General features: G+C 38.0%; 1 protein-coding gene across 1 annotated transcript in view; it reads left to right on the top strand.

Annotated features, from left to right (window-relative positions):
• Window positions 1-12,679, top strand: part of UNC13C (unc-13 homolog C (C. elegans)) — a 769,914-nt gene that overhangs the window by 622,841 nt on the left and 134,394 nt on the right. Inside the window, exons 25-26 of the mRNA XM_006831631.1 lie at window positions 3,944-4,093; window positions 11,335-11,458. Of these exons, the coding sequence (XP_006831694.1) occupies window positions 3,944-4,093; window positions 11,335-11,458 (274 nt within the window). The remainder of the gene's footprint in view (window positions 1-3,943; window positions 4,094-11,334; window positions 11,459-12,679) is intronic.

Raw genomic sequence — 12,679 nt, 5'->3', positions numbered from 1 at the left:
TCCCTCCTGACAATATGTCCAAAGTATGAGAGATGAAGTTTAGTCATCTTGGCCTCAAAGGAGCACTCTGGCTGCACTTCTTTCAAAACAGATCTATTGGTTCTTTTGGCAATATATATATAATTTTCATCATAAAGAATCTTCATTTTTGTCCTATAGGAAATAATTATCATCTTGTCATCAAATGCGAAAACAGGAAAGCAAAAATATCTTTAATGAGGTTCATTAATTTAATGCAGAATTTGCTATAAATGTTCAATAATGTCTGACTTCTTTTAAATTATGTGTTCAGTTCTCTAATGAGACTATAAAAATGCCTCTCAGAGCAGGGTCTAGTTGTTATATGTCTCACTCCTAATCTTGTGTTTATTAATGATACGTGCTCTATAATTTAATGGTTAGTTATAGTACTCTTTAATCAGAAAGATTCAAAAGAAAAATATATGAACAGCATCCTTTTTTTCTCCCAGATATAGGAGTGACATATAGTAAAAGAACAAATATATATATAGAGAGAGTCCGGTGTGGCACTGTGGGTTAATGCGCCAGACTGCAAAGTCATCAGTTCAAACTCACCAGCTGCTCCTTGGAAACCCTATATAGGGTCACTATGGGTGGGAACCAACTCAACAACACTTAACAACAACATATATATATATATATGATATATAAATGTATCATTCTTGGTCTTTTCTTCAGTAGCAGAAATGTGCTCATAACTACCCCTTTACCCCAGCGGTGGTCTTTCTGGAGCCCATTTTTGCAGGACAGTTGCTGAGCCAGATGCAGCCTTGCTGTAATGAGCTTAGGGTAATTGTTTTGCTTTCATTTTCTGTTATTAGTTGACCAGAATGATCCTGCATCCTTAGTAATCCTGGAGATTAATAAGTAATTTAAGATTCAGTTTATCCAGAGATACCAAAGCAGATTGTTCCAGAGAATTGGAGGTTCCTTAACTCTAGCTTGGGGTGACAATAAGTGATGGAGCCTTTCCTAAATCATTGTAGGCTTGCTTCTCTTTATTCTAAGAGCTCTAGTGGCACTGTAGGATAAGCACTGGACTGCTAACCTCAAGATATGGAGTTCAAACCCACCAGTTGCTTCATGGGAGAAAGATGAGACTTTGTGCTCACAGAAAGACTTACAGCCCCCTCAGTTCTATACAGTCACTATGAGTCAGATTCAATTCAGTGGCAGTGGATTTTGGTTTTAGTTTTCTCTTTATTCTAGTAGAAACTGATATGTGGTTAGCAGAAAGACTTGTTGTCTTCAGCAAGGAAGGTAAAAATTAGTGATTATTTAACAAAGATAAGGAGATAAAAAGGGGTCAGGAATAGCTAGAAGTGATCAAAACTTGTTGAAAATAAGATGAATAAACAGAATAGAAATTAGATCATAAATAGAAAAATATATTTTCAAATTACTGTCTGTAGTAGATTCAAATAATCCTGATGAACAAGTTTTGTTTAGTTTGCTTTATTTTGTTTGAGTAGGGACTATTCATGTTGTAAAGGCTGAAATAAAAGTTGTAATTTGGGAAAATTCTGGATACACCTCAGTTAGTATATAATGAGTGATATCTGTATTCGGATACTTGAAGTGCATTTTTCTTAGGAGGCCAGCGATTTTAACCTAGATATTGAGACTCATGGCTACCCAGCATCCATTGCTTCATTAATTTTTTTTTTTTAATCTTGGCAATAATTTAGTTATTTTCTTCAATGAAAACTAGGATTATTGGAAAAAACATCCAACTGCCATGCTTTATTTGTAAAAAGAATACTATTGTATTCTCATTGCTGTGACTTTACTTCCCATACTTTCAACCAAACCCATAGCAGACACACAGGATGAGCAGGAAGTACACAGTGATCAGTATGTCCATGCTGTGGAGTCAAACTGGATAAATTCTATCTGCAGTCATCCTTCTTAGGGTCTAATTACTTGTCTATGGCTTTAAAATTGAGGTCCTGATGTGGTTCCATAGGTTAAGCATAGAACTTCTAACCATAAAGTTGGCGATTCAAACACATCAGCTGTTCCTAGGAAATCCTACACAGGGCCACTATGAGTCAGAACTGACTTGACGGCACTTAATAACAACAACAGCTTTATAATTAAGTTCGTAATGAATTTCCAAAAATCAATTTCATGTGGTATTACTGAAATTTATAATTAAATAGTTTTACTATATGTAACTGGAATCCTAGTGTGGCACTGTAGGCTAAGCATTCCACCAGCAGATCAATTTGAACTGCAAGGTCGGCATTTCAGTCTCACCAGCCCCTCCTTGGAAACCCTATACTGGGTCGCTATGAGTCAGAACTGACTAGATGGCACTTCATACTTACTTACTATGCTTACTGTATATAACTGGTAGAGCAACTTTGTAGGGAAGCCTGTACAAACCAAACCCCACACCTAGCCTAGATTCCTGGACTCCAGATGTGCACATAGAGCACCCACCCTGGAACTCAGACCTAAATGCTCTTACTTCAGTGCACCCCAAACTACTCTCTGCATTACTGAAGTTAGTTTATTCCCTCTACCCTAACCAGGCCTGATGACTTTGTGAAAATGCAAATTAATTTCACATCCCATCACAGAAGGAAGCCTATGGAAGGAACCTCCCTTAGAACACAGATATTCCTAAGAACTATATTCAGTTTCTGCTCTGAATTATCAAAGTGACCTCCTCTTGCCCAGAGAGCCATCACAAACTTCAGAATGATGGGGATAGCCCTTGATGAACTAAGTTATATGATAGCCACATAGTTACAGTACAGATTTGATGCCAATGAGAAGAAAAAGATGAGAAGGAAGCTAAAGTTTAGTATTACTCTGTTATTAAACTAACAAAACAAAAAATGATCTTGTGGATTTTGTGAGAACTTCAAAACAATGTTATTTATGATCTCTCTGCATCTACATCTTGAAAACGTATGCCACGTAACTGGTATCTGCTTGCACACATCTTTTGCTTTTTGGTTTAGGAACATTTCATAGGAAGTTTTCTGTATTAGGCTCCTTGGATAGTTTTGATATCTATCATTATTTACTGGCACTGTTATGCTTTGAACTCATTGTCAATAAAGCCTTTTTCAACCAAAAAAAAAAAAAAAAAAGACTTTTTGAGGTGAATTTACCAAATATTGATAGAGAAAAAAAGACTTTTTGGGGGGTGACGTGCAAAGACAGAAAGCCACTGTGTGACACACTCTAAGAATTCTTCCTTCATATATCTGATCCCACCTGAAGAACTGACTTCTGTTCAGAGTTTACAATATGTGTATGTTGTAGGAAGCTGCTTTTCACATTTTTGAAAACTGAGTATCATACCTTCTGCTCAATCTAAACATACATTTCATTGAGCTCAGAGTCAGTGCAAAAAACAAAACAAACAAACAAAAACATAGCTGCTTCAAAGACCATTATTATTACAAAAAGCAGGATCATTTAGGAACCTGTGGTAAATTGACTACCTGGAAATTCCCATTTTATTTACTTTCCTTTTATAATATCTTAGGTTTCTACCACCACTGTCCTTGTTATTGTTGTTAAGTGCCATCAAGTCGATTCTGACCCATGGCTATCCTGTATAGGGTTTCTGAGGAGCAGCTGGTGTGCTTGAACCACTGACCTTGCAGTTCAAATGGTTTTGCAGCCTGATGCATTAACCCACAGCGCCACCCCAGGACTCCCTACCACTACCTCCACTAAATACACACTAAATACACTAGCACCACTGCCTCCTTCATTTTCTCCACTATTCCAACTGCATGAAGGGCTACCAGATGACATCCAAACGGTCAAGGATTTGAATTCCTTTGGGTCAGAGCCCACTGAAGTAGCTCATACTTCTTAAGGTAGAATCAAAACCAACTCAGACAAAGAAGATATAAAGGTTTGCTTTTAATACAGAATTTATATTCCTTATTTTTAGTTTCCGGATTGTAATTGAAGAATGTATAAAGCAAATGAGTTTTGAACTAAATCAAATGAGATCAAATGGAAACACCACATGTAATAAGAATAGTGCGACAATGGATGCAGAGATTGTATTAAGACCACTCATGGACTTCTTAGACAAAACGTAAGTTTTCTACTTCCTTTTCTTTCTATTTGTCTAACCACACTTTATTAACTTGACTGATGTGGCTTTAAGGAAATATATGTAGATAAATGTGTTCCTATGCAAGATGTGGAATCATGGTATGGTGCTGTATGATAAGCACTTATTTATAAGGTCAGATTAAACTTTAAGATCAGCGGTTCAAACCTTACTAACTGCTCTTTGGAAACCCTGTTCAGGGTCGCTATGAGTAGTAACTGACTCAATGGCACTTAACACCCATACACACAGGCAAGATGTCTTTAAAAGAATTCCACAGAAGTACATTAATTCATCTTAAAAATAAAAAAAAAAACAAAAAACCCAAAAAACTTTAATAGCTGAAGAGTCAGGAGTGATTTTATATAGGAAGGGAGAAATGTAAAGGAAATAAATGTTGATAGTTAAAAAGGCTGCTGTTCTGAGGGAAGTCGGAAATAGGGGATTCATGCTCCTCGGGGGAGGGGGGGGAAGATTGTGTTTTACATCCTTATTGGCATAGACAAAGATTGAGTTGACTTGAGAATCTTTGATTTCATGTCAGAAGCTTGCTGAAGAAGAGAATACTATAAATGTGACTAGAATTAATTCAGCTCATGGCAGGGAGATAGCTGCCCTATTCAACAGTTTATAACTACTTATTGAATGCTCACCTTATCAGATCCTGTTCTAGATAGTTTGTGTTGTTAAGTGCTGTCGAGTAGATTCTGACCCACAGCAACCCTATACAGGGTTTCCAAGGAGGAGCTGGTGGCTTGAGCCATCAACCTTGCAGTTCAAATGACTTTGCAGTCTAACTCATTAGCCCACAGTGCCACACCAGACAGTTGTTGTTAAGTACCATGGAGTCGGTTCCAACTCATAGTGACCTTGCACAGGATTTCCAAGGCTGCAAATCTTTACCGGAGCAGAAAGCCTTATTTTTCTCCCATGGAACAGCTGGTAGTCTCGAACTGCTAACCTTGAGGTTAACAGCCCAATTTGTAACCACTATGATATCAGAGCTCCTTAGACCAGACAGTAGACCATGTTAAAAAGAGAGTCAAAGTCCCTGACTCCACAGAGATTACTGTGTAGTGCGGAAGTGACTGTGTGTGGGAATGGAGGCTAGGAAAATGTTCTTTATCAGAAAGTTGTCATTTTTGTTTTGTTTTTTAGTGTTTTCTCAACTTTATTGTTGAAAAGGTAGACTTGAAGATTTTTGTTTTAATGAAAATAGTTTACCGTGTTTGAATTTTTATTTTGAATGCTTCTCTGTTTTCAGGAGTTCTAATTTATTAAGTTTGGAGTAGAGTCAAAGTATCTATATTTTAAAATGTGTCCACAGTTAGATACCATTGATCTAAATCCAATAGACACATGATTTTAGAAACTAGGAAACAGACAAGCAAAGTAAATAAATAATCATTTGGAATACCTACCAAGACTTGAATGTTGTAACTGATACTTTGCATGTGTTATCTCATTTAACATTGCTCCATGTCCCCATCTCTGCCTCCATCTCTGGTGTATCTGCTTCTCTGGATAGGGTCCTGCATTCCGCTTGTGCTCTTCTTCCTTGATGGTCCTAAGAAACTTTGTGTTTGGACTGTAAGATTAACTATTCCCCGGGTTTTGTTACAAAACGTCTACCTTTACAATCGTGACAGTCACAATTAGTCATGATAAAGAAATTTTGAAATGAAAAAATAAAAAGTCAGATACTGACTTTGTTCTTGAGGTATTAACAGGTTTTGAGGAGACTTGAGAAAGGTGCGTAAATAAGCAGAAGAAGGTATAATGTGATCATCTCTTCAGAGAAACAGTAAACATTTCATTTGGATTAGGAATTTAAAAATGGATAGGATTTATTGTTGTTTAGTGTATACAGTTTCTGAGGATACCTGCTTTGAACCACTGACCTTAAGGTTAGCAGTTCAGTGCTTATCCTACAGCACCACACCAGGACTCCGGATAGAATTTGTTGTTGATTAAGTGCTGTTGAATTGGTTCCAATTCATAGTGACTCTGTATAAGGTTTCTGAGGAGCAGCTGGTGGATTGAATCATCAACTTTTCAGTTAGCAGTCACAGTGCTTATCCTACAGTGCCATACCAGCACTACGAATAGGGTTTGGACCCATTGAAAATGAGAAACAGGTATGCCAGGGAGAAGGAAGATAGTGGTTATGTTTTCATGAAAACAGAATTAACTATAAGGCAAGAAATTTGTATTGCCAGCTAGTGTGCCCAACATTTGAAAATTGTCTGGGTCACTGGTTATAGGGTAAAACAATCGAGCTAGTTCAGGTTCCAAAAGATCCAGATTGCAACTTGCATTTTCAAGCTAGTTATCTCTGACTAAATGAAAAAGACGGTTATTAAATTTCCCTTAATTTTATGTTATTTAAAACTAGCAATGGAGAGCTTGAATGTCTCCAAGTTGGTTTTGAGAAAGTTCTCTTAGGAATCATGTTATATTATAAATGTATAAGCTCTCATTGTCTTTGTACAGACTCTTTAAATAAAGCCTATTTCATTGTGTTTCACTTACTCCAGTGAGACCTCTACTCTATAAAACCAAGAACTATAAACTCTGTTTCCAACTGGCAGAAATCCCATGAATAGCTGCAAATATGTCAATGATTTTATTCCTCTTCTTTCCGTTTTAAGCTGGGTTAGTTAGCATGCCAAGTACATGCACTGACCATAAAAACATCAATCTTAAATTGGAATTTGGAAAGTGAAAATTACACATATGTGGCAAAATTGTCAGATTTGTCAAATCTCAAATCACCCAAACCTCTCTGAGGATAGGTTTGGTAATTCTTCTATCAGGTTAATTCTGAGACTCACAAGTGACCAAGTGCAGGGTTTCAATGTCTTTTAATCTTCACAGGATCAGAAAGCCTCATTTTCTCCTGCAGAGCAACTGGCAGGCTCAAACTGTGGACCTAGTGGTTCACAGCCTAGTGCTTCTCCTATAGAGCCATCACGCTTCATATAATATTTCTGGTATCTTGCAGTCTGAACCACAAGATCGGTGGTTCAAGGTCACCAGCCTTTCCTCAGAAACCCTATACAGGGTCGCTTTGTGCTGGAATCAACTCGATGGCATTTAACACAACATATATGTATAGGGTTTCCCAGGAGTGGCTGGTGAGCTTGAACCACCGACCTGGTAGTTCAAACTGATCTGGCAATCCAGTGCTTAACCTGTAGTGCCACACCAAGTATATATATGTGTGTGTGTGGTGGTGTGTTTTGGAGTCGGTTCTAACTCATAGCAACCCTGTATAGGGTTTCCAAGGCTGCAAATCTTTACGGGAGCAGAAAGCCTCATCTTTCTCCTTAGAACGATTGGTAGTTTCAAACTGCTGACCTTGAGGTTAGCAGTCTGACTTGTAACCACTATGCTACCAGAGTTCCTTGTGTGTGTGTGTGTATGTGTGTGTGTGTGTATGTGTGTGTATATATATATATATATATGTTGTTAAGTGCCTTCCAGTGGATTCCAACTCATAGAGACCCTATGTAGAGTTTCCAAGGAGTGGCTGGTGAGTTTGAACCTCCAGCAGTTCAAACAGACCTTGCAGTCTAGTGCATTAACTCCCAGCACCACACCAGAACTTCCATTATGAATTGAAAGGAGTCATTTCTGTTTCTGTTAAGACCAGAGCCTATTTTATTTTTTCTGAGTCCAAAACGATAAAATGGACTTAGTATCACCATGTGAGGTCAGTGAGGCTACCCTGAAATGTATGACCCACTGATGATCCTTTGTGAAAACAAAACCAAAACCAAAACCCATGGCCTTTGAGTCTGTTTGAATTCAGCGACTGTACAGAATCGGGTAGAAGTGCCCCTAGCATTTCCAAGGCTGTAATCAACATGCTCAAGGATGAAAGGTGAGCAGTTAGAACCCAGCAGCCATTCTACAAGAGTGAGATGTAGCAGTGTGCTTTCATCAGCATTTCAGTATTTATAGCCTTGAAACCCCTGTGGGTTGTTCGTCTATACTCTGTAGGGTCACTATGAAACAGAATCAGCTCAACAGCAGCAGGTTTGGTTTGCATAGATTTCATCTTTATGGGAGGAAATCATCAGGTCGTTTCTCCCGCTTGGCTGCTGGTGGGTTTCAACTGCTAACCTTGTGGCTAACTACCAAGTGCTTACCTACTGTGCCGTCAGGGATCCTATCCCTAACAAATCAGGTTTAATGAATTATTAAAGAGGTCTAAAGGCCAATGTCATGTTATGGTACTGCTGGTAGCATAGTGGTTACGAATCGGGCTGCAAGCCGCAAGGTCAGCAGTTTGAAACTACCAGCTCTTCTGCGGGGAAAAGATGAGGCTTTCTGATCCAGTAAAGATTTCCAGCCTTGGAAACCCTGTTCAAGGTTGCTATTAGTCAGAACCGACTCCATGGCACATAACAACAACAACAACAAGTACATATAAGGTGGCATACTTTCCATTTCCTACTGCTGCTGTAACACATGTGCAGCAAGTGTTGTTAAGTGTTGTCGAGTCAGTTCCAACTCACAGTGTCCCTGTATAGGGTTTCCAGGGAGCTGCTGGTGGGTCAAACTGACCTTCCAATTGGGTGCTTATTCTATGGTTCCACAACAGGACTCAAAATAAGTGACTTAAAAGAACAAAAACATATTTTTCATTGTTCTTTTGGATAAGCACTGAACCGAAAGGTTGGTTTGAATTGCAAGGTTGGTGGTTCAAACTCACCAGCTGCTCCTTTGAAACCCTATACAGGGTCACTATAAGTCAGAATCAACTCAATGACACTTAACAACAACAACAACATGGGCTAAAAGTCCAAATCCAGGTCACGGCCATACAGATTCCTCTTGTATATAGCCCAGGCTGTCCTTGGTTCTTGACTTATAGCAGATGCTCACACAGCATCTGTCTTCCTGTTACTGAGATCACCTATTTCTAATCTAACCTGTTTATAACTAAGAAGTGATTAGGTTTAGGATACATCCTACACTAGTATGGCCATAATGAAGAAAGCCCTATTCCCTAACAAGATTGCATTGACAGACATTAGGGTTAGGATTCCAACACATAGTTTAGGGAACACTTAATCCGCAAGAGGCACTGTGCCTTTATACACAGTTCTTTCATCATGGGAATCATGGCACATTGGGGAAAATGATGAATTGAGAGGAAGAGAGCTTCACTTTGAATTGCAATTTTCACCTACTAGCTTCACTTCATGTTTCCCAACCTTTCTGAGTCTGTTTTATATTTTAACAGAATGTAGTAATGAATGTGTGGTCTGGTAGCGTAGTGGTTACGAATCGGGCTGCGAACCTTAAGGTCAGCGGTTCAAAACTACCAGCCACTCCGTGGGAGAAAGATGAGGCTTTCTACTCCCGTAAAGATTTACACCCTCGGAAACCCTGTACAGGGTCGCTATGGGTCGGAACCGACTCAATGGCACTTAACAACAACAACAACATAGGATAAGCACTGGACTGCTAACCATAAGGCCAGTGGTTCAAACCCACTAGCTGCTGCTCAGAAACCCTATACAGGATCACTGTGAGTTACAACTGACTCGACAACATTCAGAAACAGTAATAAATGAGGATATATATGAAAAAATATTGAATTGAGAAATATGCACAACTTGGTTTATAACCCACGATATTATACAAGAAGTCTCCAGGAAAAATATCCAACTTACGGGCAACTACTACTTGTCCTTTAAGCAGGGCATCTAACAGATACTAACCAGTTTTGTCATGGCCTGAACAAAACAGGAACACACTTGACTTTGCATGATTTGTCATGGTAAGTGATACATGAGATTGAATGTTTGGCAGGAGCACGAAGAGCCACCCACATTCAAAATGGCGTGGTCAGCCTCCATCTTTGAGCAGGACACCACCATCTTTAGTGGGACAGTGCTGTTTTAGCTCAAATTAATTTTATGTTTCTATAAATTTCCCCTCACCATAAAACAATTGAACCAACCGCTACTGACAACAAATTCTGTATTACACTTCTTATTCACTTGCTGCACATGCAACTTTTAAATCATTGAAAAGGCTTCACACGTTTTCTTGTACTACCAAATCAACAAATCCCATTGCTACTGAGTTGATAGCAACTCATAGTGATGTTACAGGAGTAGAACTGCCCCCATAGGATGTCTGAGGCTGTAAATCTTTATGGGAGTAGATTGCCTCATTTTTCTTTTGCAGAGCAGCCAGTAGGTTTGAACCACAGACTTTGAGTTAGTAGCCCAAATGAATTTGGATCTCATTCATAAGCTGGGGCTGCCTATACAAATCCTAGATGTGGTTACCATACTTACCTTATCATGAAAAAAAATTGTAAGGAGTACCCTGATCTTATTAAAGTTGGAAAACTAAATCTCAAATGAAATGCGGTGTCATGTTGTCACTCTAGTGCCCTGTAGTGATAAAGACAGTTACTGTGTGTGTTTTGGTCTTACACTGTGACCTTGAGGCATGTAGGGAATACAACCCAGTGGTAATGGTGGGAATCATGTACTTTGAGAGTCTTGGTTGTCTTTGCTAAATGATTTTCACTCTGTCCAGAGACCTCTCATCATGGGGTGGAAAGGTGTGTGTGACAAAAATATGGTTCTGTTGTCGCTTTCGCAACCCCCTATTAAGCTCTGGTGATACATCTCAGAGAAGGCTCCTATAGTAACTATTACATAAGGATAAAGGGCGACCTTTTGCCCTTAAATGAGTATTAACTTGTGTTTTGTAACATTATTTTCTTTTCTCTATGAAGTTTGTCAATTTAGGAAACATCTGAGGAAAGAAATACTCCAAGTACATTTTCTACCGGTCATGGTTAATTAAGGAGCCCTGGTGGCATTATGCTTTGGGCTGCTAACCGCAAGGTCAGCAGTTTGAATCTACCAGCTGCCCTTTGGGAGAAAAATGAGGCTTTCTGTTCCCATAAAGATTTAGAGCCTCAAAAATCCTATATGTGGTCGTTATGAGTCAGAACTGGCTCAACAGCAAAAAAACACAACATGGTGAATTATTTAATATATAATAAAATGAAAGAGATTTTTGATATGTCACTTTTGTTTTTCAGTCAGTATAATTTACAGTTTAAAAATTATGAAGGGGACCCTGTTTAGGTACTTGAATCCTAGTGTTAATAACGTGAATTTCTGATTAAGAAAATAAGTTGCTATTGATATGTTAAAGTGAGTATGTGCTTTATGTTATTTCAGATTAAGTCTCTCAGCAAAAATATGTGAGAAAACCGTTCTGAAACGAGTTTTGAAAGAACTATGGAAGCTAGTTCTTAACAGAATAGAAAAACAAATTGTTCTCCCTCCTCTGACAGACCAAACTGTAAGTATTTAATTATGATTTAGTGATAATGTCAATAAGTCATTTGATTGCTTTTGTTTAAATAAATTATTCAGATCCACTAATTACATCAGCTAGGGGGAAAAGTTTACAGTTTCGTTTTCACAATGACTACTCAGATGATAATTTCCTAACCAAATCTACTTTAAATTGAAACAATGTTAGTCAAACTTCATACTTGTGTGGCATTCAAAAGTTCAACTTTTGAAAAAATGTGTCAAAGTTTATTTTTGTATGTTTATGTGGTCTCCATGTATGATTTTCCAATTTATTTTACTGTGGAACGCAGGGGGAATAGATTTAGAATGTACTAGTTGTGTTTCTTGCTTTGATTTTATAGTCTAAGGAGTACTGCTCTGTGGATGTTTTTCACTTTTCCACACTGCTTTCATTTCTGATTTTTCTACTTGGAGGTTAACAGAAGGATGCCTTTTAGTGGGTTTGGAGAATATGATTATATCACACACAGTGAAATAGAGAATAACCAGAGGAATCAATTGGCAATAAAGTTAGACCAGTCAAGTGGAAACTCATTGTCAGGGATTTCATTTCATATATCCTTGTCCAGTCCAGGAAGAATAACCCTAACAAATACTTGCTATGGAGAAGTTCAGTTACTGAGGAAATTAAGTTGATGTAAATAATGACTAATTAGAAACTAAACTAAAATACAGATTGACACCTTGAATCATGCATATGCAATCCATATTTATACAGTGAAATGGCATGTATACAAAATGTTTACTTGTAAAGTGTTGGAAGATACAAAAATGCATATGTTCTGTTGATGTACTGCCAATTCCTCATGACAAATTTAAATTCCTTAGAATTTTGCTTAATACCACACGTATTTGGTATAATCATTTGTCACCTACAAGTAAACCAGTAAAACAAATAATCAACCAATTGCCAAGCGCCCTTCAAAATGTTCATGGTGAATGATATTCAAAGGTAATGGCATTTTCCATGAATTTTTTAAACACCTTATGTTTATCAGCACACACATAGACACACACAGCATATTTTGCTGCCACATTAACTTAGGTTGGATTTTCTAGAGAAGCAAAACCAGTGACACATACATATATATATATATGTTTATAGAGAGTAATTTATTATCAGGGAAATGGCTTACAATTGCAGAATCCCAGGTCCCCAACAGAAGAGAGAGAGAGTCCCTCCCATGTGTCCATTATATTGAGA

This window comes from Chrysochloris asiatica, unplaced genomic scaffold, assembly GCF_000296735.1.
Source record: "Chrysochloris asiatica unplaced genomic scaffold, ChrAsi1.0 scaffold00004, whole genome shotgun sequence".
NCBI classification, from domain to species: Eukaryota; Metazoa; Chordata; class Mammalia; order Afrosoricida; family Chrysochloridae; genus Chrysochloris; species Chrysochloris asiatica.
Note: the sequence above shows the minus strand (reverse complement) of the source record. Positions and strands in the feature narration are given on the sequence as shown.